Genomic DNA, 25,150 nt, shown 5'->3' on the forward strand with positions numbered 1-25,150 from the left:
ATAAATGCAACGTAATTACCTCTTTGTTGAATTAATGCCTTGTACCTGAAATCGCTATAAACCATGAAGAAATTGATCGTGTGCCATACATTATGTCATGTCAATATGACATCAGGTTGTTACGACCAGGTGATAGAAAGTCCTCAAATAAAAAAACAAAAATAAGAGAATACGGCCCAGGTGTTTGATAGATTTATTTTATAAGACCACCAGTGAGTGTCTCAGTAATGGAAGATTTTGTAAAGTAGATACTTTCGTAAGGATCTTATTTAACACTTTCTACTAATCTTTTAAAATAACAACTGAAAAATTCTTACGTTTAGGGAATTGACAAAATTTTATATTTGTTTTTTTTTACCAAAACTTATTGATCCACATAGGTAAACAAAATTTAACTGAATGTAGAGGCACTGCATCAGGGGGGGGTGTCACTTCCTATATACAAGGTGATAGATGGCCACTAGAATAGGTCACCTTTTCAAGCTTTTTCTGTCATCTTTCTTGGTGTTCTGGGCTGTGTTTTTTTTTACTCAATTTTCTCTATTTTAACAATTTTGTATTCCAACCCTCATGAATTTACAACCCTCATGAAATCAAAACAATATTGGAAAGTGTATACATTTTCTCAAATCTAATTTATGTGAAAAGATTGTGTACTGTGGATTCATTTTTGTCTAGCCTTCGACTTTAGTCGAAAAAGCGAGACTAAGCAATCCTACATTCCGTCGTCGTCAGCGGCGTCCACAAATATTCACTCTGTGGTTAAAGTTTTTGAAATTTTAATAACTTTCTTAAACTATACTGGATTTCTACCAAACTTGGACAGAAGCTTGTTTATGATCAGAAGATAGTATCCAGAAGTAAATTTTGTAAAAAAAAAAATCTATTTTTTCCGTATTTTACTTTTAAATGGACTTAGTTTTTCTGCGGGGAAACAAAACATTCACTCTGTGGTTAAGGTTTTTAGAATTTTAATAACTTTCTTAAACTATCCTGGGTTTGTACCAAACTTGGACAGAAGCTTGTTTATGATCAGAAGATAGTATCCAGAAGTAAATTTTGTAAAAAAAAAAATCTATTTTTTTCCGTATTTTACTTTTAAATGGACTTAGTTTTTCTGCGGGGAAACATTACATTCACTCTGTGGTTAAAGTTTTTAAAATTTTAACATCTTTCTTAAACTATCCTGGGTTTGTACCAAACTTGGACAGAGGCTTATTTATGATCATAAGATAGTATCCAGGAAGTAAATTTTGTAAAAAGATAACTCCATTTTTCTGTATTTTACTTTTAAATGGACTTAGATTTTCTTCTAGTTAACATTACATACAGTCTGCAGTTTAAGTTTTCAAAACATTTATTAGATTCATTAACTATCCTAGATTTTTACCAAACTTGGACAGAAGCTTCTTACAATCATAAGATAGTATCAAAAGGAATATTTTTATTGATTTTTTTCCTCACTTTTGTTGAGCCTGCGATTTACAGCAAAAGTAGGCGAGACACTGGGTTCCGGGGAACCCTTACAAATTTTTATATGTTGGATACCAATTTTCGTGGGTTGTGTGTGAAGACAAACCATGAATTTGAATGTTCCATGAATTATAAATTTACTAAGGGCTTTGCATGTACAGATTGGCAAAACTATGAAATCAAATATCCAAGTAAATGCAAGTTTTCTTTATCCAGGAAAATTGATACCCATGAAAATAAATGAATCCACAGTAACAAAAAGCCTAGCTGCACCCACCCCTATCAATGATTGAAGAAGGCAGGGTTTTTTTTGGAGGGGGAGGGGGGGTTGAAGCTCAACTATATCATCTGTATGGCATATTCAAGTTCCAGATTTTACGAAAATTCTTTAACAAAAGTAGCTAATGTTTTCTAAATAAGACCATATTGTTAGGTGGTGGATCATTACAGTCCTACATACATGCACGCTTCAGCAGCTCTTATTAGGGAGCAACCTACGGAAGTTTGACAAAAAATGTTGATAATTGAATAGAAAGCCCTAGTACTTTTTATCTTGGAGTTCAGTTTTAAAAGTACACAGGTTAAGACGTAAAAGGAATTTATCCATACACATATTATTAAAAAAGTTTTAAAGTAATTTGATATTGTGTAACATTAGCATGGTAAAATTAGTTTTAATATCCGTTTATATTGAATAACATATTTAGACACAATTTAATATAAATTGTTGTTATATTAAAGTGCATGTGAACTACATTAAAGTATTAAAAATATATATATATATATATATATATTGATTGCACATCAACAATTGAGTATATGTAATAAATAATGTAACTATAAATTAAAGATTCATGTTAAATTTCTAAAGTTGATATGCCATGGTTCAATTTTTCATTTGGTTATTATTTAGATTTAATATGTGCATTCAGAAAGTTCAAATACTGAAAAAACAGTAATGTATAGTTTTAAAATTTAAGATAGATGTAAAAATCCAGTCCAACATCCATGCACAAGAAAGTGAAAATTTCATATCTTCTCTCAATTATAAAATGGTTAAGTAGTGCTATAAATCTGTCATTTCATACTGATAAGGCGACTGATATTATTACAACAAACAGATGTTTAAAACACAAAATTGTTAAACTTTAAAAGTTTAGGGAAAATGCACAGGCACTTGTGGGGTTGACCCTCCCCCTTTTTTCTTAATTTTTGGTGTTTATTTTTTTTTTTGGGGGAAATGTTCTTGATGTTGTTTATCCTGACTTTTAAGATTAATTTGAAAACCCAATTAATTTTAATGATGTTTTTTTTTAATATTTTAATCTTGCAATTTATTGAAAAAATTTAATTTTGTAAAAAAATCAAAATCACATATTTATAAGAAAGAAAAAGATACATTTCTTGATTGGTATTGTGTATTTATTTTAATCTCTTCTTGCAATTGTCACCTATAAATTGAGAAAGAAAGCATGTGGCATCTGTGAACTAACATAATATAATTGATGTGACAGTTTAATTTGAAAATATTGTGTTTTCTAAGTGGTGCAGGAGATAAGTTCACTTTTTATTCAACATCATTTTGATGCAAATTCTTGGGCTTATATTGAAGACTGAAATCGGTCAATTGTTTAAAAAAAAAAAGAATGAATTTAATACTTCTATGTGAATAAGGATTTAATCAGGTGAAAAATTAGATTGAAAAAAACCAGCTATATTTTTTTGAAGGTGCACAGCATCCTACACTGTTGAGTTACAGAGTACAGTCAAAATTGCAAATGGTCATAATCTGCAACATCAAAAAATTATATGCATAGCTTTAATTGTCCTTAAATGTGAATTTTGTAAATTAAGTATAATGGTCCACTGCCCTACCACAATGAATGAACCAGTGGATAAAGCATGATGAAAACAGTTTTAAAGTGTAATGTTGTATTGATTGATGTGCAAGTACCAAAAAAATACTTTTGTTTTTCATTTCACTAACTGTCTTGAGTACAAATTACATAACAAGCACTTTTCTTTTTGGAGATTTTGATAGATATTATTGTGAAATTTTGACTTTTAGGATATCTTCCAATTTAACAAATAAAATTCATTTTCCCATTAATGAATATTAAGTTGCAATTTGTAAAACCCACAGGGGCTTCTGTCGCTGAGTGGTTAATATTTTTTGACTCTTGCATGTGGTAGTTGTGTTTGACTCCAATGTAAAATGACTAGGATTGTCAAGTTTCCTATTTAAGGGTGGTGGTTCTCTTTCGGGGCACACCAGCTTCCACCACCAATTAAGCTGAAAGTCACAAAACAGTGCAATAGTGCTGAAAGTGGTGTTAAACACCAACCAATTTATCTATCAATCAATGTAAAGCCCCAAAATAAATAACATTTCTACAAACCATAGAAATTTAATTTATGAATAGCTGTTCTTTAATCAGACACAGATTCAAATGTACAAATCTTTGATTTTCATATATGTTTAACTTTAGATAAATATAACACAAATTTCCTTCAACATTAACTTGAAAAGAGTAATTTTGGTGGTAAGATATTGCTAAAGAAATAAAAATACTGAATCTGCCGTTTTCAATACTTTTGAGAATTTTAATGCATAAATAGGTCCTTCAATTAGAAAAAAACTAAATTTAAACAGAAAAGATCTTTAGAATGACCTCTTAATATAATTTGTAGGCTAAAGTAAACTTTAAGTATTAAAATAAAAGGTCCATTCTAGACATAGACTACCGGTATATTGTAAAAAATGCTAATTTTTGTTGATATTACATTATGCTATTTATAGATATGAGGTTTCCTTTGATCCTTTTGGATGTAATATAGATAGATAAATATATGTCCCCTAGTTAAATTGTTCTAAAGAAGATTCTGCTTAAAACTATGTCATGATGATTAAAATAGATCCAGAAAAAGATAAATAAAGTATAACAGTATTGATGGTTAAATTAAGTTATAATTAGTCAATACACTAAAAAATCAAAAATGTATTTCTACTTTTATTAAATCAAAACAGATAATATGTTGAGTAATCAGATTTTATATTTAATGACGATGTAACACATTTAGAGAAAGCTACCTAGGTGTTACAAAGAGAAAGAAAAATAACAAGTTGTAACTTGTTTCTAGTTTCCCTCAATACTTTGTATATATAGTGCACTGGAACAAAGAAATACAAGTAAATGGTTCATATCTGTGATCGTGAAGGGATTTAAATCGTAGGGAAGCTGAAATAGAATGGATAAATAGTGGAAAATTAAAAAATATATCTGTATAATTTTTTATGAAGGATGCATGATTAATAATTTGATAACATATGGACTTGATAATGAGATTAACAGGAAGAAATGTAAACAAATTTAAATCCCTATGTATGAATGAATGAAAACAAATTGGTTTCGATTGAACATTAAAAATTGATTATTTGAGACAATTATGTGGATATTCCTGCTAATTTGTGGTTTGTGAAAACTGGACTTTAAAATGGGACTTTGAACAATTAGTCGTTAACAAAAATCAGATGGATAAAGACAATGCTAGTGCACCCGATAATGCGAAAGGTTTATTTTCGTAAACGTGACTTGTGTTTATGCCAACAGAAAAACAGCTGGCCTTATAGTAAAAGTCCATGTTATTCTTTATTTTTTGATCAGACTAAATCATTGGCACCTCTAACGCCGCTGACGGGGAGAAGATATTTGAAAGACAAAGACCCATCGATAACACCAGTGTCAACAGCCACTCAAAGTGTGGGTAAATTACAGTTGTTATTGTCGGGCAGGAAGACTAGTCCTTCCGATGCACTTATAGAAATGTTCAGGTAAGCCAAATTAATTATCTGTCTGTCCCGTCTAATTCCTCTTTATATCAAAAGTAAAACAAATAAAACGGTTGAAGATCTGGTATGTAATAAGGAAGTTAAGACTCCAACTTTTGAAGTAGTTTTATGTGGTCTTATATAGATAAATGTATAAAAATGTTCAAAAATCTCATTAGTCAATTGAACATACAGTAATTGTTTACTTTCATAAATTGTTATTTGGATGGAACGTTGTCTCATTGGCACTCATACCACATCTTCCTATACCTATATATAAGCATTTCAAACCATGAAGATGTTTTATTACATCTTATATCATCTCTGCAAACAGTATGTATAGAAGGCAGGGTCTAATCTAGATAGAAAGTGACAAAATACATTTTATGTAGGCTAGCCCCCTCATTCTTAAAGCTTTGGGAGGAAGTTTTTACGAAGGTTATACCATAGCACAGCAAGACTGAAAAATCCCCATTACAGGAACTTAGTGTACTTTATACAAAAAAAACATGAAGTGACAAATTGCAAATCTTTTTTTTTTCTTATACTATTGAAATACTGTGGATTCGCTTGTTTTCGTGGGTACCAATTTTCTTAGTTTGAGAAAGACTTGATGATATTTAATTTTCTGGATTTTGCATAGTCTGCATACATTCCTAAAGAATATTTGTAACTCGTTAAACATTTAAACTCATAGTTCCCCTGTACACTTGAAATCCAAGAAAGTTGGTACTGAACGAATATTAATGAATCTACAGCAGAAAGCATGGAAAAAGTCAGTCTCTACATTACCACAGTTAAAAGATGCAATTCTACAATTCTCAGTATAACCTGGTAAAAATCAATATCAATTCCATTAGTTAATTGTTCAATCAATGTATGAAAGGTTGGGTGTCACTTACAGGATAGATTAGTATGTAAATCTAAGGAACCCAGGCGTAAATTGCTTCTTCAACTAGATTTTTTTCCACTTCTATAACAAAGAGAGTCAGAAATATTGTTTCAAAGACTTTGGTTTTGATCATCTAAATTAATGGAACAAAACCCCAGGGGTTAGAAAAACCTAAATTAATATTACAATACCCCAGGGGTTGAAAAAAAGCTAACTGAATATAACAATACCTGGGGGGGGGGTGGAATCAATGTGAGATCAAAGGTCCTGAAACTTGTATAATCTTGTTTAAATACATTTCATCTTTAATTCATAAAAGGTCAATATACCTTTTTAACTGGGATCAATTGAAAACTTTGTTTTAATTTTTTGTGATAAAAGTGAAATAACAAAAATACAAATCTCTGAGGAAAATTAAAACAGAAAGTCCTTAATCAAATAGAAAAATTAAGCTTAAACACATCAAACAAATGGATAACAACTGTCATATTCCAGACCTGGACTAGGCGTTTTCTTATGTAGAAAAAAGTGGAGGATTACCTTGTTATATAGCTTGCTAACCTCTCACTTGTATGACAGTTGCATTGGAAGGCCAACATACCTTTTGAACAAAGATCAATCTAGAAATTTTGGTTGCAATCTTTGAAGTACATTAATTTTTACCGTTGTGAGGTTTTCAGTATAATTTTTTGTGCATTTTCCATATTGTACAATTGCATAATAAGTCTTTCTTCAACTTAACGAAAAATGTTAAAGGTAAAAATGAATTAATGCAGCCAACACTTTTATTCCAACCTTGATACTGGTGATCATTGATATCATCTTTCATATTATAGATTCGGAAAAATTCCTTGGTTAGATGGGAAAGTAAAATTAACATAGGAATTTGGTTCAAATCTAATACACTATTTATAATTATTTATATACATGTTATAAGATAAAGATAGTTAACTTTTTGGTTTTAAAGGTTTGTAAAATAGTCATTTAAATTAACAATTTAAAAATTTTAGTAGGAGTATGAAATTTAAAAAATCAAAGGATATGATGTAGTTATGAAAAACATTAAAAAAAAATATATTAAATATCTTAAACCTTCTGATCAATAATCGTCTTCTTGTGTAAAATCTTATATAAAACTGTTGAAATTAACATTTATTTTAAATACATCATATCCTTTGATTTTTTTAAATTTCATACTCCTACTGTAATTTTTAAATTGTTAATTTAAATGACTATTTTACAAACCCTTTAAAACCATTACTATTCTAGAATAATTTAATATGAAGGGACGCAAATTTTCAGTTTGCATATATTTTTTTTTTTTTATCTTTCCTTTGTCATTTGTGGCAGAATGCTGGAAATTAGGATTACACAGTGTAAAATATTTGTATAAAGATTTATATTTCAAAAGGTAGAGATCTGTATACTTCATATATGTAAACCAATGTATACCAATGCCATATGGTCTAAAGATTTTGTCTGGTTTATGTCGGGTGTCTTTTATCTCATTTTCATGGTGTGCAATTGGTTAAAAAACAGAAATTAATAATAATAAGTCAATCATATTTGTGATATAGAGAATCATTGCAAAGTACAAAGATATGTCAGACAAAGTTCACCTGACCTTGACCTGATATCATTGATCTGTGTTGAATTTTGATGAAGTTTTCGTCATTAGTTAGGTATTTTTGTTCAGATTCCACAAGCAAACTTTATTTGGTACAAAGAATAATTGTTATAGATACATGCCTGTCTGGTAGGGTCATCGGACCTTCACCTCATTTTAATGATTTATTGGTTACATTAAGTTTTTGTGACTAAAGTCTGTTTCTTAGATACTTTAAGCAAAGATCAACTATGTTTGGTGTATAACAAGATTGTAAGGTGTAGTACATGTCTATTTTAAATAGTTCCTGTACCTTGAGCTCACTTTCATGGATCATTGATACTTTGAAAATGTGAAACCTGAAGTAAGAACAGGGTTCTTAGACTTTAAAAACATAAAATGCATTAAAAATCAGTAAGAGGATATAACATTTTCTTGGTGAGCTTTTATTTTATGAATATAAAGGTCAAGGTCAATTTTCACACTATCTTCACAGTATCTGTTATGTTTAGACTACATTGCATTGTTGACCATTCATGGGTTTCTAATAGTGTTTATACCATTTTGCCTGTGCATTTTATACCAGCACATTGAAGGTGTTTAATTAAACATGCTTCTCAAATTCATGTTGATCGAATGATTTATTTTAAATATGGAGGTCAAGTGTATGTCAGTCTGATCAAATGGCTATGAACTGTAGCATCTAAATTTTGAAGTCGACAGAGTAGTACGGCTGTGCATTTTAAGGTCACAGGTCAAACATAAGTTCAAGGTCTAGTTTTAGCTGATTCTGCTCTATTCTGACTAAACACTTTTTTTTTTTAAGACTCAATATATGAAATGTCTCTGTCATCAGTGTCATGACCTTTTGATTGTTGAGATAATTTGTTTGTGAATTCATGTAAGAAAAACACTTCAGATGACATTGACCACAGGTTCAAATTTATTAGAGTCCTGAAATATTTCAAATGTATAGCAGGTGGGACATTTAGTGTTGTTTATTCCCAGCCATCTTTTAAATGGATGAATTCCGATAAGAGTTGTATTTAGATATATAAAAGACTTTGTAAGTAATGACAGGAGAGAAAAAAAAATTTAATCCACCCTTTTGTCCTTCAAAGGACAAAAGTGAAAACATGAATTAGAATGGGTATTACAAAGTTTAGGGTTAGAACTTTCATCTTAAATCTTTACATTCATAAATGTAAATAAATACAATTGTTCAAAAAATTAAATGAATTTTAACAGACTAATGTACTCTATGATACAAAGTTGAATAAAACAGAACAAATATGTTTTTCGCTCAAACGTCAAAAAAATGTCAACAATTTGTAATCGTCAAATTGTAATTACTAACAGTAATTTGAGATTAAAAAGAAATATCTGTCAGTTGAAAATTTAATCAATTTTACTGTTTGAAACTTCTTAAATACTTTTTTTTCTTTTGAATTATTTTGTTATAGTAGTTAACGGCAACAGGTGCAAAAATTAAAATTTGATTCAAACGTAAATTGCTACTTTTCCACCTGATTGAGGATAAGTGTATAAATCTTTTCAAATCGTTACTCAAAAGAAACAGTAAACTTAATTTCCGATTTCCTTGAGACGCTTGGAAAATTTAATTTCAGGCATATTACGAAGATGAATAGAAGATAAACCTAATTTCTTCTATATAAAAGAAAATAAATGTATCTTTAATATACATCGATATAAGAATGTGATTAAATAAATGATTTGACAGGACAGTGTTAACGGTTGTAATAGTTCACTATTGAGTAAAAGCCGTGTAGGTTTTTAAAGCCCTTTGACAGTAGTTACAGGAGTTCTTATTCAATTGAGAAGTCCTTTGTTAGATGTACATTTAAATTAACAGCATGTAGAAAAAAGTAGTGATTTATTAAAAAAGAAATCGACTTGAATTGAGAAGAATAATAGAGGATTGTGACCTTTGGATGACATAACAATATATTTTAAATTGGTTACTCGACTTGTAATATGATTAAATTGGTGAATATTGGCTAGTTTAGCATTGTCTGATTTAAAAGATACATAATTCGTTCAAAAATCCAAACTTGAACCAATTCTTTTATACTTTACATATATAAAATAAAACATTTATGAAAGTTTATCGAAAGGATTTTACAGTAATTTGACTGCATATTTTTATGGTTGGTTTTGTAGTCATAATGATAAAGTCTTCTTTCTAATGTTCTACAAGATAACGGCAGCAGATATTATGCATGGAGAATATGAATTCCCAAAGATAAAAACAAAGGAGATGTTGGGAGAATTTAGACATGAACAGTGCATTTCTGCTACTGTTTTTCCAAAACATAACATTATATGCCTTCAATCCACGAAATTTTTCCAAAATTGAAAAATTTCATTTAGAAAATGTAGAATGTGCCAAACTCAATTTTGGTCCCTGCCCATTATTAAATCCTGAACCCATACTCTCTCTTTGGAGCTGATCATTTCTCAATAACAATGGCATATTCTATTATTTAAATGATCAGGGTCTAACTTTATTTGGTTATCTACTACTTGGTCTGTGATAGAAATAGCATAGATCAGAGGTTCTGAAATTTTCGTATTGAGCGTTCCTTTCTTCATTTGAGTTGGCTTTCTTGCACTTATCAAAGGTCCGTAAATGTTTTTCAGGTGATTTAGAAAACATGAAATAAACTATCTATTAGTTCTACTATTATGAAGTCAAGCTAACAATTTTTGGCCTTAGAATTTCCGATTTGAAATTCTAAAAAATTCGTAAGAACAACATAGGTTGAAGACCTTTGGGCCACACATTTTAGAAAATGTCTTATTGCTGTAAATAGTCACATCAATAATTACCCTGAGCACAGCCATAACAATATTTATATAGAATTCACATACAAAATTTTACTTTAATTGCCAATGTTTCATATATTTATATCTTTTATTGCTGTAGAGAGCTGTTTTAAAATCATTCCCACTTGCTAGATAATTACTTGTATTTTATACAAACAAACTTTATTGGGTAGTAGGAGGCAGTTAATTTATAAGATGTTGAAACTTTTCCAAAAGATGAAAAGGATTTTGTATTGGGTATGGTTAAATGTTTTGTTCCATGGGTTTTAAACGATTTTTTAAGAGGAATAATTTATAGCTTTTCTCACAAGATGTTTTATTTTTTAGAAATGGTTCTCTTTATCAATTATGAAATATATACCGAAATAGATATTGCCTTCGGATCATAACTGTGAACTGTAATACTTTGTTATGGGGTTGTTAGTCTTAGAGACATGAAATTTCTCACAGACATACAGGAAACACCTGCTTTTGTTGTGTCTATGAATTGAAACTTTGTATCATCAAATTCAGTTTGTAATGTTAGAAAATATTCCTGGATTATCAGACCTATACAAACTCTAATGCCTTATTAGAACCAATGCCTTATGCAAAATGAAGATGTATGTTTTACTATGTTACTATTTATAAATCAATTCATGTTAATTATAACAACTTGAGTCTGATCAGTGAACATGAATTGTACAACTAATTCCCCTTTTAATTAAAACATTTGCTTTATAATACAACAATTACATGTATACACAAGTGAAATATATCCCTCTTTATTTTGGAAGATTGTGTATATTTGGAAAATATTCACAATGGTGGGAAAATATGCCTACTTAATCAGATTTCTTAATTTAGAATCTAGGGGTCATGGTTCTGTTTATATCAGTCAATAAATGCATTGCTTGAATTTCAAACCATACTATATAGTATAACAGTCATTGGCAACTAGAACTTAATATACCCAGACACTAGAATCAACAATTAAACTCCTAAAATAACATTTTATAATTCAAGCAGTTGTAGTTATGTCGAAAACACTTTAAATTCAATGAAGAGCATTAGATATGCAAACATTTTTCTCGAACGGTGACATGAAATCATTCTTACACAAAACATACAGATATAAATTTAGAGATCCCTGGGACCAGAAATCATTTCAACTAATATATTTTAAAAAAAAAAGAAGAAGATTCTGTGTATATATTATATGGACAGCAAACAAACAACTCAATAACAATATTTGCACTTGCACAGCAGCAGATGAAGAACAACAATAAAAATGCTATTGTATATTGAGATTTGGTTATTTTCAAGTATTTTATATTTGTATTGTCAAATAGGTGTTTGAAACTACTAGAAAGAGTCCAAACAGATTCTTTAAACATCAGAGATCTTTTTCTTTAAGAATTTTTTTTTTCAAATTTGTTTGAAAGTGGAAAAATTTGATCATTATCGAAGCCATTGTTTATATCTGATATCAAGGTAAACTTATATTTTACTTAATCATCAGATTTTCTGTACATTGAAATTGAAGGTTCAAATTTCTGTTCATTGTTAGTTTAAATTCTTTGTTTATTGTTTAACAATACATGTGCATGCACTTGTAAGTGGAATTTTATGATTTTGCGTATTTGGCACTTTACCCATCACTCCTAAGATCACCTGATATGCAAATGTTTAGCGTGACTGAATCCACTTTCTAGTATAAAGCTATAACAATTTAAATTGTAAAAACGATTGAACATATTTTAATTGTTTTAGACCACAAGAAATGTAGAAATCCACTTTGAAGTCATTCAGTTCATTAGGACGTTTTAAAAGTAGGAATGCATCTAAGTTGCACTCAAATGAGTACAATTTTAATTGTTTTGTGAAATTAATTGGTGATCTAGATATTTTTTTTATGTTATTTTGCTGTTGTAATTTCTTCCCAATTAGAACAAATTTATAATGCATATATATAACTGTTGTTTTATGTCCATATAAAGTATAAATCCTATGCAGGCAGGGCAACCAAGAAAGTGAATTATTAACTATCAAAATAGTTAAAGGCAGCTACTTCATAAATTATTTAACAAATTAAATCATTACTAAATTCCTTTCAAAGTGAGCTATCTAAAAATGTTTCATATTTCTTCTTAATTAAAAAATATTGTAATTAAAAAGAGGAAAATTTCAATTTCAGATTGCAGATAATATCACCTAATTATGAGAAGTTTAATCTGTATTATCTATTATATTACAGTGAATGTCCCAAAGATCCCGTAGATGGCATATTGTCACGTGTGAGAGAAATGGGAGAAGTTTTCTGTAACCAATATGTTCAGGTAATCTTGATATTTATAAAATATGATATATTACAATTCATTATCAATTCTTTAAAAAATTATATAACAAGATACACTGAATATACATAGGAAATAGACAATTTGACAGCTGAAAATAAATGAAAGAACAAACTGCAAATAAGGAAAAAGAACCATTTAATTTCTGATTCTCAAGGGTACCTGTCAGACTTACCAGAATATAGGTTTCATAAAATTCATTTCTTTATTCTTATTCTCCTTCAAAAATATATAAAAAAGGAATATTATGTTCTGATTATTCTAACTGATTTTTTTTTTGCCTTGAAAAGAAAAAAAAATCTGTAAAAGGAAAAGTTTCTGCGACTGGGAAATGAAATTGTGATGTGATTCTAACATTAATTTTTATGTGGCCTGAAGAATACCTTAGTTTTAAAGAAAACAACTCTAGTTATCATCTACACATACTGGAAGTAAATTTTAACGGTTTTGGCTCATGGATTTTCATGAAGTTTTCATGCTTGTCATCTCGTTTGTTTAGACCTGAAAGCAGTACCCTTTTGCCGGAAGATGGCCTGTGTCATTTCTTCATTTATATTTTTACAGAGATGCTGCAATAACATGCATGTATTAAAGTTCTGTTAATATTTTGTAGCCAACAGATGAAAATCCAGGTGCCCACATAGACTTTGCCAAGAGACGGTTACAACTTGGGGAGAGTCTTTATTATAAAATATTAGAAAGTATTGTAGCTCAAGAGAAGAAAAGACTTAGTAGTAAAGAGGCTATATTTGTAAGTATAAACATCTAAAACTTTTCTAAAAGTCATAGATGAAATTGAGGCAATATATAAAAAAGGATGTATTTATCATAATAAAAAAACATGACTGAGCTTCAGAGATGTTTGGTGTCAAATTCATTCATTCAACAAGAACGGGAAAATTTTACTTTTTTAAAAGTCTCATCAGTGTGCAGTCTGTAATATCTGATGACCATGATTGTGAAAAAATTACGCTTTTGTAAATCTTGAATCATTAAAGATGGTAAGGACAGGCTGGGGTGTTCAATTCTTGTACCCTGTGAACGAGATTTAACAATGTTTTCACTAGGTCGTTTCGGATCATCATTCAGTACATGCACAGTATTAAATAAATAATAATTATTGTGAAAATGCAGACAAAATAGATGTTGCATGAGGAAAAGGTCGCATTCTAAATTTTGATATAATTATTTCTTGCATCAGTTCCTGAACCCCACAATGATTAAACTGTCTGTAGTGTTGATTGTTAAAAATAATAAATTTGTAGACAATATTTTCTGAATGAACAATATTTATTTAAAAATGAGTAGTGTGTAATGAAAGTTTCTATTATACCAGTGTTTACATATATATTTACAGAATTTATTGGAACATGATGCCTTTCACAGATGTTTATTTGCTTGTTGTTTGGAAATTGTTATATTTTCTTATAATTCACAAAGGTAAGATATTATTAAATTATTTCCTGTATTAAATTCATTTGAAATCCGATGAATGCCTATGAGGTATTTTAGGGCCTTTTCATTACAATACTTTTGGTCATATTTCGACCTTGAGATTCTGTATCTCTCATATTAAAATAAGGAGATGTGGTTGATTACATATCAGTTAATTGTCCAATAGAGATCCAAGGACAACTCAAGTCACCATATTGCTTCCAACAATGAGCAAAACTCACACAGTACAGTACGCTTTAAAAGGACTTAACATATCCAAAGAAAAATATGACTTTACCATATAGAATTACTTTTATTTGTATATGTATATTACACTTGTCATTCTCTGTTTCATTTTACATCTTAGAAACAAATTCTTGCTATCAATTATGATTATATGGTTTGTTTATTTTCAAATACTGGAATATTCTTCTGCGACTGTAAACACTTAGTTGACATCACTGTGATATATTTACATACAATATGCAGGAATCTTGAGATTCAATGAAAGGTGAAATTTATAGAGAAAAAATACCAAATGTTTTAGTTCAGAAAGTCTAACACATTTCAGAGAATAGAAGAAAGTAACTGTAATATTTATATAACTTGATTTAATGATTGAACAATAGATCTTAAGATATAAAAATAGGTCCATCTGGTAGCGTTATAAACTGTTATTCCAATTTTTTTTTTAACTGTCTCAGTTGATGTTTCTATAGGTCTTATGGGATATATAAAAAAAATGAGATGATTAAATATTCTTATTACAATATTTTTTCAGGAAATTTCCCTGGATTGTAGAAATCTTTGATATATGTCCTTATTATTTTTACCGAGTTGTGGAGATTATTATACGTGCTGAAGATGGTCTTTCACGAGATGTAGTCAAACATCTTAACCATGTAAGTTGACTTAAAAACCAAATCTTTCAATCTATAATTTTACACAAAATTAAAATTGCACAAGGAAGACCGAGCAAATCAAATCAATACTATGGAATTGACAAAATCATATTATCTTATGACATACACGACAACTGCTTGATGTCCGTCTGAAGCTTATTTCTGCAACGTTGCAGTATTTGTATTGATTGGAGAAAACTTAGAAGTCGGAGTATGACATAAGTGTTAGGATGAAGATAAGAAATTGATGAAATTGGAGATCATCACATAAATTATTGATCGTCCTGAACATGTATGAAATATTAACCACTGGAAGTTAGGAAACAAAAATCCATTCATAAATAAAAAATTGTAGAGCAGTAAATAGGGTCAAGAGAAAAATCCGTTTAGTCTTTTCTATAGAAATTGTATATATTTCTTCTTATACAAATGATGTGTAAAATCATAGAAAGAAAGATCCTTATGGATAATCATTTAAACACAATTTTACAACTGACCTCATACTTAATATATAAATTATTTTACATATGTTAATTATTTTGTGTTTATAATAGGTAGAAGAATGTATTTTGGAAAGTCATGCCTGGAAACGGGATTCCCCTCTATGGACTGCTATCCAAGAAAACAATGGGGTACCAGTTTGTGAAGAGGTTTGTATATTCTTCATAAAGCAAAGTTGAGCAATGAAAAATATAAAAAAAAATGAATATAATATTGAGGAGATGACAAAGATACAACAACCAGACCAAAGAGCAGAAAATAGTCCAAGGTCACTAATGGGTCCTTAACACAGCTAGTAAATTTCACATCAGAGGGTGGCTTCAGCTGGCCCTTAAACAATAATGTATTCTAGTTCAGGGAATTTGAAAATTTCTAAACGCTCAAACAAATAAATGAACCAAAATTAAAAAAAAGCAACAGCAAAACATTTCAAGACTAACAAAGGCCCAAGAATAGTTTAATTTTGATATTTTGAAAATCAATTCAGAAAAGATAAGAAAGAAGAAAAAAAAGCTACAAACAAGTTGCTGACAAACTTATGTATCAAACAATTTTATTTTTTGAATATAGGTTATCTTGCCAAGTTTGATAGACAGCAATTTAAGTTCAGGGAGTAAAGTGATGCAACATCCTGCAGTTAAACGATTGGTTGATGAAGGTCATGGGGGCAGAAAAGGTTTGTTCTCTTGTTATTTCAGTATGCTTTATTAACTAAAATACAGGATGTTGAATATTTATATGCCTATGAATCAGCATTCCAATAACAATTTTTTCGACGATAGATGGTAATGATTTTATTCCGCTATGTTAATGAATAAGTTCATCAATTTTTTCAGGATTATGTGTTTCCATTTATACAATTATTTATGATGATTAATTTGTTTCCATTCTCTTAGTTAGTTTGCCCCAACCAAATGTTATCAAACTTATGCACAATGCTCATTACCGACAAACTCAGATCACATTTGAATTTGAATGGCATCACTTTCACCATTCTTGGGTTATGTCCCTTTGTAAATTGAACCATATAAACTGCTAAATATACTGTAACCACAAAGTTAACTTAACCAAGTGCTATGAAACTCATGGACACATTCTTTGTTTATTTATAACTTTCAAATTTTCCTATTAATGCTGCCAATTGATTTAAAGTACTTATATTATAATTCCAGAAATTCCTCAGTCTCCGCCAGGACCATCTGCTGCTGACAGATTTAGCTCACCTTCACCAGGGAGTGCCAAAAGGAGGCTGTTTGGAGCAGGTGGAGGGACAAGTTCTGCAACAACACAGACTGGTAACCAAGACAATCAAACAGTAATAGCATTCCAACAGGCACAGACAGAAGATGGCAGACAGGTAAATATAATTAAAAAAAAACCATGTATACAGTACTTTTTTCAGTCACATTTATACAAAAAAGAAATATAAGATTTATAAGTTATTAATTGAAATAAGGTTTAACAAAAAATCCAAAAAAAAACCCACAGAGAAAATTTATCAGTCATGTTACTGAAGGTTTCCAACTGTTAGAACACAGACCTGACCTGAATCTACCATTTCACTCCCTGTTGGAGCATATGTGGTAACTAGAAATATAGTTTTGAATGTATATTTTTGATTCAATCTCGTAAAAGCCATGATTCATCCTAGAAATTGAGGTTCGGTATTTGTTTTATGTCAAATGTCATTGTTTCATTTGTATTTTAGATACTGATACCTCTACATACCACTGTTGTAAGGACCTCAAACAATACAAATAAACAGGACCAGAACACAGCACCTACAAATCAGACAGGGAATCAGTCACAAAAACCCAAGAAAACTGGTTCTCTGGCACTCTTCTTTAGAAAGGTAAATTAGTTGCTTTAGTTTTGAATAAATTATTATTTGCCATGATTGAAAATTTAGACAAGTACCATATACAGATATTTCAGTACAGTGATTTTATTTGATGTGTAGAAATAAAGAAAGCCAGAGCAAGGCAACTAGAAAAGAATGTCAAAAACTACCTGCAGCCATTTATACCTTAAATTTTGTAGGAATTACACATTCCTCATGATTCCTGTATAAGGTTAAATTTATTTGTAATCTTTTATTGCAGTTATATCATATGTCCTCTGTGAGATTACGAGACTTATGTGAGAGGTTACACATTGAAGAAGAGGATGACCTTAGGAGAAAGATATGGACTTGTTTTGAACATACACTTGTAAATCACACTGATCTCATTGTTGACCATCACATTGACCAAATTCTTATGTGTGCAATATATGTGATGTCAAAGGTCAGTTATTTTTCTTCAGAAATTTGTTGGTCATTTGCAGAAAAGCCTTTTATAAGTTTTTTATTTACATTTTGTCAATTGTCAGTATATAGTCAACAGCCAATGAGTTGATTGCCTGAACTAAATTGGGGTAAATTATAAGTGAAAGTTATTCCAACTTAAGCTATTGCTGCATGTTGAATTTTCCTGGTCATGTAATAATTTTCAGTAATCACTAAATGTGTTACAAATCAGACAAACCTTTAGCAATCTACTGATAAATTGATGCTAAAATGATTGCTTAGAACCATCCAGCATTTGTAATAAAAGTAACTACATAGATCTTCTTTGCAAAGGGAGAGAATCAGTCATTTTAATATGTATTATAAAAATATCTGCTTATTCACTCAAGATTTTAACTATTAAGGTTTAGAAATATTTTTCTGCTGGAATAATACATGTATGAAGCTTTTACTTCATTTATTCCTTGTGGCTGTTTAAGGTCATCACTGAACTGAAAATATTATGTTTTTGTATGTTTTTTGCAGGTTACAGGGAACTCTCAGTCATTCCAGAATATAATGAAATGTTACAGAATGCAGCCGCAGGCACAAAGTCATGTAAGTATAGTAAATAATGCAACAATGAAATGATTAATTTTATCTTCTGTCCTTCCTAAGATATATTTAGTGCAGTTTAAGTCTTTGAATTTGGTGGTATAATGTTGGGTAAGTTTACACTTCATTTGTTAGTTCATTGATTCTTTCAGAACAAACCTAAAAATTAATAAGATATGCATTTAGTGATGTCCTGCCAAGCTAGCCTCAGTTAAAATTCTTGACACCAAAAATATGTGGGTGGAAGGATGTATTCCTTAACACTGTTTATCTTCTGAGTGTGTTTTAAAAAATCGAGCTCAACATGCAAGATAAGTATGAAGCAGGATTTATATTCTTGTCCAATAGAAAATATTCCACAATTGAAATTGGTTTAGATATTAAAGTTTGAATAAGATTTTTGTCCATATATCTTTCTAAAATCTGAGAGAGGTGTAAATCTTTAAGATTAAAGAAAAGTAAACTGACCAATTATTTATGAAAAGGAGTAGGTAAGGACCGATTTTGGCCTCAAATTTCAGTTTCATCCGACGAAAGATTTTGACCACTTTTTTAAACACTTAAGTGTCTATTTCATATGATTCAATTAATTTATGTGATAGATTTTAACTTATTTCGTCATTAAAAACGATCCTATTCAAGCTCAAATATGAAAAACCTACCAAATATGCAAAAAAATGTCACTTTTCAGATGGTTTTTGTCAACAACGAAAGTGACCGCATCCGTGTTCATCCTCCATCTTTACATCTGTTATGTATTATCATCAAATACAACTTCCATTTCAATATTTTGGATGAACAGGAATGCGGCCACTTTCGTTTTACACAGAAACTGTCTAAAATTTAAGTAAAATGCTTGAATTGTTAAGATTTCAGTGATTTAGCACAACTTAGTGGTGCTAGTACCCAATATATGTGCATTGCATTGTCAAAACAGCCTATATTTATGTAGCTGAACCATTCTTCTATTCAATAAATAGCTAAAAGTTTACATTTTAACAATTTTGTAAAACTGCCATATTTTGGGACCAAAAAGGTGTCTTACTGGACCTACTCCTTTATTGTTGTATTAGTTAACTGTGATGATATTTACATTATCTAACAATGAACCATCAACTTGCATTATAGGTTTACAGAAGTGTGTTGTTGACAGGTCGACGTAGACACACATCAGGGGGAAGTGATGGTAGTAAAAATGGTGCCAGTCGCTCGTCATCACCCACAAATAATACAGGTACGACAGGTGAGATAAACTTCAGATGTTTGATTAACTATTGTGATTATTAATACTATTCTGTGGAATTTTTCGGTAACAAAGAAGTAAAGAAATTATGAATCTTCAAAGAAGTAAGGACAATTGTTAGAGTAAAAAGTTCCTATACTCATTCCTAATTTTGTTTTAATTGAACTTAGATACAAGGTGTTCAGAAAATAAAATCAAGTTCTTCACCAAACAAGGTTTTCTGGAAACAAGCTGAGAAGATATTTGTATATATTATAAAATTTCTATTTTATCCTTGTTTTACATAAACTTTTAAGTGTAATTGTATATTAGATTGGAAAAGTATGTGCACACCTAAAAAACAACTATATTTGATAAGATGATGTCAATAGTTATAATAAAGCTTTACTTACAATATTTTTTTGTAACCTGACTACAAGATTTTTTCACAATGCCCTTGCTCACTGCTTCAGAAGAGGAAATATTTCTCCAGCTTTATAAATTAGTACAAAATTTAAACATTTATCTTGAAAATATAAATTTTCTGTTAATCAGTTAAATATTAAACTAAGATAAAGTACTTGTATTTAAGAACCCACGTGTGTTGTATTAACTGATAAAATAAGTTTTTATTGTTTTTTTTGCAGAAAAATCAGAAAACCGAGATTTGATAAGGTCCACAAGCACATTACCTGTTCCTCATCCTGGGAGTCATCCTCCTACGCCAATCCACCTGACTTTGGGAGGGTCAGGATCTGAGGCTGAGGAGGAAAGAGGGGATCTCATTATGTTTTACAATCAGGTAAACTTATAAATAATCTTTCAAACTTGCATTCTTATGATGTTAATCATGTTCGATGTATAGAAAGTTACACAGCCTCACAATATTTTGGTATGCCTACGCCACAGTTTTAGAGAACTATTTGTTTATCTTTTATTCAAATTGGGTCATTTCCATTTAAATCAGGATCCTAAATCAAACTTTGCTTGATTTCTACAAAAAATGAATTTATTGGAATTTTTCATTCAGTTCTTTGACCACATTCGTTTTGTGTAAAAAAAACTATTCTGTGTCAAATATTTAAGGTTTGATGTTACTTTGACAGCCTCTTGTTTTAATTACATCAAAGTAGTTTATTAGTCTTGTATAATATATGGAAAATGTTTACATGTGTAGTTATTATCTTTGGCAGATTTATATATCAAGATTGAATAGTTTTGCAAAGAGATTTTCAGCTACAGTTCCTTCAAGGGTAAGTCATTTTAGCTTGAATACTTCATGGCAAATGATTTGATGGTTAAACTTCAGAAGCAGTAAAAGCATTTATCATTTCATATTTGGATTATTTCAATTATTTGTATTCTCTACAGTTTCAGTGAGTTTTTTTCAACTCGAAATGTATAATTTTATCTTCATCATTATGATATAGACTAATGATATTTTTGCTGATATACAAATATTTACTGCTTTATGAAAAAATGGATAATTGAGTTGCTGAGTAGAAAATATATCATGCAAAACAAACAAAAAATGTATTACCTGTTTTTGTATGGCTTTTTCAAATCAAATGAAATGACTAATTTTAGGATTGTCCAGCTTTGTCTCCCTTACCTATGATGAAACCTCAGACCTTGTCACCAAGACGAGTATCCTCCAAATATCCAGTATACATATCTCCACACAAACAGATTAACCTGAAAGCAACTCCTGCTACAGGCAGAATGCATTATTGTTTTAACCGAAGTCCGGCAAAGGTATGTAAAAAAATCACACACACAAATTGATATCTGAGGGATATTTCTTGATTTGTGTATTCCTGACATTTTTTTATGTTTGAAATTTATATTATCTTGCATCTCATAGACAATAACAAAAATCCTACCTAAGAAAATAAGAATGAGCAAATAACATAAAGAGAGTTAATGTTTTAACTATTCAATGAAATATTTTCCCTATTGCTTGATTAAGGTAGGGCAGTCTGTTTTGTAAAGTAACTTACTATGCAAAATATACTACTGAAGTGATTGATTTGAATTTTCTAAAACAGTTTATGACCCATAAATTTCTAACTCATCCATCTTACTGTCTTCTTCAGTTGCAGTTCAAATTTCCCAATATTTCATCCTTCAGAACTTTTTTCTGTGATTTATTGTTCAATTTGTTCTTCTGAAGAGACATCAAATTGCCACTGGACATTACACAAACAACAATTAACCATGAATAAGTTTTCAAAGTATAAAATAATTTATTTCATTTATTTACTAAATCTAAATATTCTACAAAAATTTATAAATGAAATTGAGAATGGAAATGGGGAATATATCTAAGAGACAACAACCCGACCAAGGAGCAGATAACAGCCAAAGGCCAACAATGGGTCTTCAACACATCTAGAAAAAACCATCACCATCTGAAAATGGATGATTAACAATAGGAAATGAAAAATCATTTCTTTCTTCATAAATTCATTGTAAACATTTTGGTACATGTTTTTGATCAAATGTTTTGCCTCTTTTTAGGATCTGCGTGCAATAAACAACATGATAAAGATGGGTGATAAGAGACCATCGTTTCTTGGCAAGAGAAGTTTAGGAGCACTTGATGTAAATGGCGATGAGGAAGGAAGTGAAAGTCCAACTAAGCTGAGACGACAAGGTTCTTCACCGATGTTCTTGAAGAAACTACAGTCTCTTGGTGTTGAGAGAAGAGAAGCCAATGGGAGCATGTAGCTTCAGTGAAGAAATAGTTGACTTAAAAATGGATATTTTAAAACATTGTTGTTGTCTTTCAAAAAAAATATCACTTTATTATTTTTAAAATTTATTCATGAATCATCGTCTAGTTAACATTAACTCAAATTTGCCATGTTAGAACTATGAAATGAATTTATATATAATCTGTTTAAGTGGGGGACTTTTTGTCTTTTATATGGATGGTATATCAATTTTCCTTGGGTCACCTGATATGAATTAAATTACTAAACTGAAATAGGTTCTGAAAATTAACTTTTGACTAATAGTGAGTGAAGGTATTACTTTCATTAAATGTCAGATTTAATTGTTGATTAAAATTTTATAAAATCTTATTTATGTAAAGGTTAGATTTAAAGAACTTTGACCTTTAAGCTGCTGACGATAATGTGATATATAGAAGATATAGTGCTCATATTTATTGTCTTTATACTTAAAGATATTCCAATTTATTGAAGTTGTATATTAAAATAGTAACCATAGAAACCAATGTAGCACTAATTTATTTACTCAAGGTCAAGGTCTTCAAGCTGACAGAAAGAATTTTTTTCTGGTGCATTAAACTTAATAAAACTGTGATAGATATGGCTTCCATAAATTTTTGATTAAGTAAATAATGAGTGATTGTAAGTAAACTTTACAGTATTAGTTGTAGATACTGTTGTGAATGTAGAAGTCAAGCATTTCTTTCTAAAATTTTGTTTGATAGCCAAAACTGCTTTTCTTGTAGTTTCAATTATTTAGATTTATATGGAATAGAAAAGTGATAGATACTGGTAAAAATTTTATTATCTAAATTTTATTCATGTTTTCACTTTACAAAGAAACAGATGTATTGCTAACTTGTTAATGGTATTGAGATGATAGTAAAATAATTAATTGTCTATCATATCCCGTTATAAATAGACTGAAGATGGTGAATAATTTGCAATAAAAAAAAATCATAAGGGAAATAAAATATTGTTATTTACTGAACAAGTTATAAAAAACAACACAGTAATTTTAATTATGTTTTCATCTTTTGTTTTCAATAAGAAGACAATTTTCTGTATGTAAAACATTTTATATTTATTCTAATTGAATCAAGAGTTTCTGGAAATCCACTCATTTTCAGAATTCTTACAAAATGGATACCATATGGGGAAAGAGTAGGTTTCTATTGTGAGAAATTATGCTTTTTAGATTTCATATTATGATTTGTAATCTTAAGAGTTGATTTTGATTTTTTATAAACATTCTGAATTTTAAAATAACTTTTATATCTGCTTGCTTGTTGAATGTAATATTTTAGTATTTTATTTTTTTGATAGTGCAATCTTTTTTGTAAATATCGATCAATGTGTAAATATCTATTGATGACAGATAGTCACATTTTTACAGCCTCTTTGTAACCTTACTTTTACTTGACCTTTCACCTTTAGATAAATGTTTTACACCTTTCTAATATCTTATTTTCTTTTAAGCAGATATATATTTTAAGACTATATTGTTGCTACACAAATATTGGTATTCTTATATAGGTAAAGTGAAAATGGGACTTTTTCCAGGATATTGAAATTTGTATAATATTTGAAAAAAGCAACTTAAGATTTTATTCTAGGCAATATCAATCATGTTAAAATTAAACTTTATCAACATCATATGCATTTCATATATTAAATAATCAGAAATTTTTGCATGAAATAATTTTTTGCAATTGTTGATTTATAGGCAAAACCTGAAAAAATCACTTAATGGACTTGAGGAAATGTATTTTTCGAACAACATAAAAAGAATCTAAAATGTAAGATATGATCAACAAAATTACAAACCCAATACGTTTTCTACCATGTTAAAAACCATTGCAAAATTTTCTGAATTTAAAATACTTAGATGTTGTTACTTTAGAACTAGAAATTTCTTATTGACAAAATTGCATTGCAATTTGATAAACATGGACAGCTTGGAGGGATGTGAATGAAATGAATGTCTGAAAAAAATGAAGAATGAAAAATCAGGATAACCACATTATGTTGCTTTTATAATTAGGAAATGTTTGTGGATGTTTTATATAAAATATAAGGGAACAAATGAATTTTAATATTTTTTTACTGCAACAAGATAAATTTCTAATTAATGTATAAAAAAGTAGGCATGCAATATTTATATATGCACCAGTGCAAATTTAGCTTAAAATTGTCAACATCATCAGTGATAAAAAACATGTTTGAAACATTTATTCAAGCTTTGCTGCTTTGATTAAACAAATCTTTGAAACAAGAACAAAAAAAGAATGGCAGCTTTAAGGTTATTAAAAGTTTGTATATAAAATATAACTGAATGAATGAATGATTATCCAGATTAGAAAGAAACCATCCAAACTGACCGTAAGTCTTATTTAGGGTACATTGTTGAATCTTTGTAACAATCTAGTCATAATTCATCGTAAACAAATGTTATTTGTTGTTTGTTTTGTAGGATAGATAAATCATATCAA

The 25,150-nt window shown here is 29.5% G+C and overlaps 1 protein-coding gene across 3 annotated transcripts in view; it reads left to right on the top strand.

Annotated features, from left to right (window-relative positions):
- The window catches only part of LOC134721972 (retinoblastoma-like protein 1), a 62,028-nt gene extending 37,352 nt beyond the window's left edge, over window positions 1–24,676 (top strand). For 2 of the 3 annotated variants that reach the window (XM_063585349.1, XM_063585351.1), the window contains 16 exons: window positions 5,139–5,305; window positions 12,884–12,965; window positions 13,597–13,734; window positions 14,341–14,423; window positions 15,199–15,319; window positions 15,874–15,969; window positions 16,391–16,496; window positions 16,993–17,177; window positions 17,529–17,672; window positions 17,923–18,105; window positions 18,633–18,704; window positions 19,830–19,944; window positions 20,571–20,725; window positions 21,117–21,176; window positions 21,511–21,678; window positions 22,444–24,676. In XM_063585349.1, coding sequence (XP_063441419.1) covers window positions 5,139–5,305; window positions 12,884–12,965; window positions 13,597–13,734; window positions 14,341–14,423; window positions 15,199–15,319; window positions 15,874–15,969; window positions 16,391–16,496; window positions 16,993–17,177; window positions 17,529–17,672; window positions 17,923–18,105; window positions 18,633–18,704; window positions 19,830–19,944; window positions 20,571–20,725; window positions 21,117–21,176; window positions 21,511–21,678; window positions 22,444–22,653 — 2,085 coding nt within the window. In that variant the 3' untranslated portion in view covers window positions 22,654–24,676. The remainder of the gene's footprint in view (window positions 1–5,138; window positions 5,306–12,883; window positions 12,966–13,596; window positions 13,735–14,340; window positions 14,424–15,198; window positions 15,320–15,873; window positions 15,970–16,390; window positions 16,497–16,992; window positions 17,178–17,528; window positions 17,673–17,922; window positions 18,106–18,632; window positions 18,705–19,829; window positions 19,945–20,570; window positions 20,726–21,116; window positions 21,177–21,510; window positions 21,679–22,443) is intronic. The other variant, XM_063585350.1, reaches the window with a different exon arrangement.
- Window positions 24,677–25,150: the final 474 nt, after the last annotated feature.

The sequence above is a fragment of the Mytilus trossulus genome, chromosome 6 (genome assembly GCF_036588685.1).
Source record: "Mytilus trossulus isolate FHL-02 chromosome 6, PNRI_Mtr1.1.1.hap1, whole genome shotgun sequence".
NCBI lineage: Eukaryota > Metazoa > Mollusca > Bivalvia > Mytilida > Mytilidae > Mytilus > Mytilus trossulus.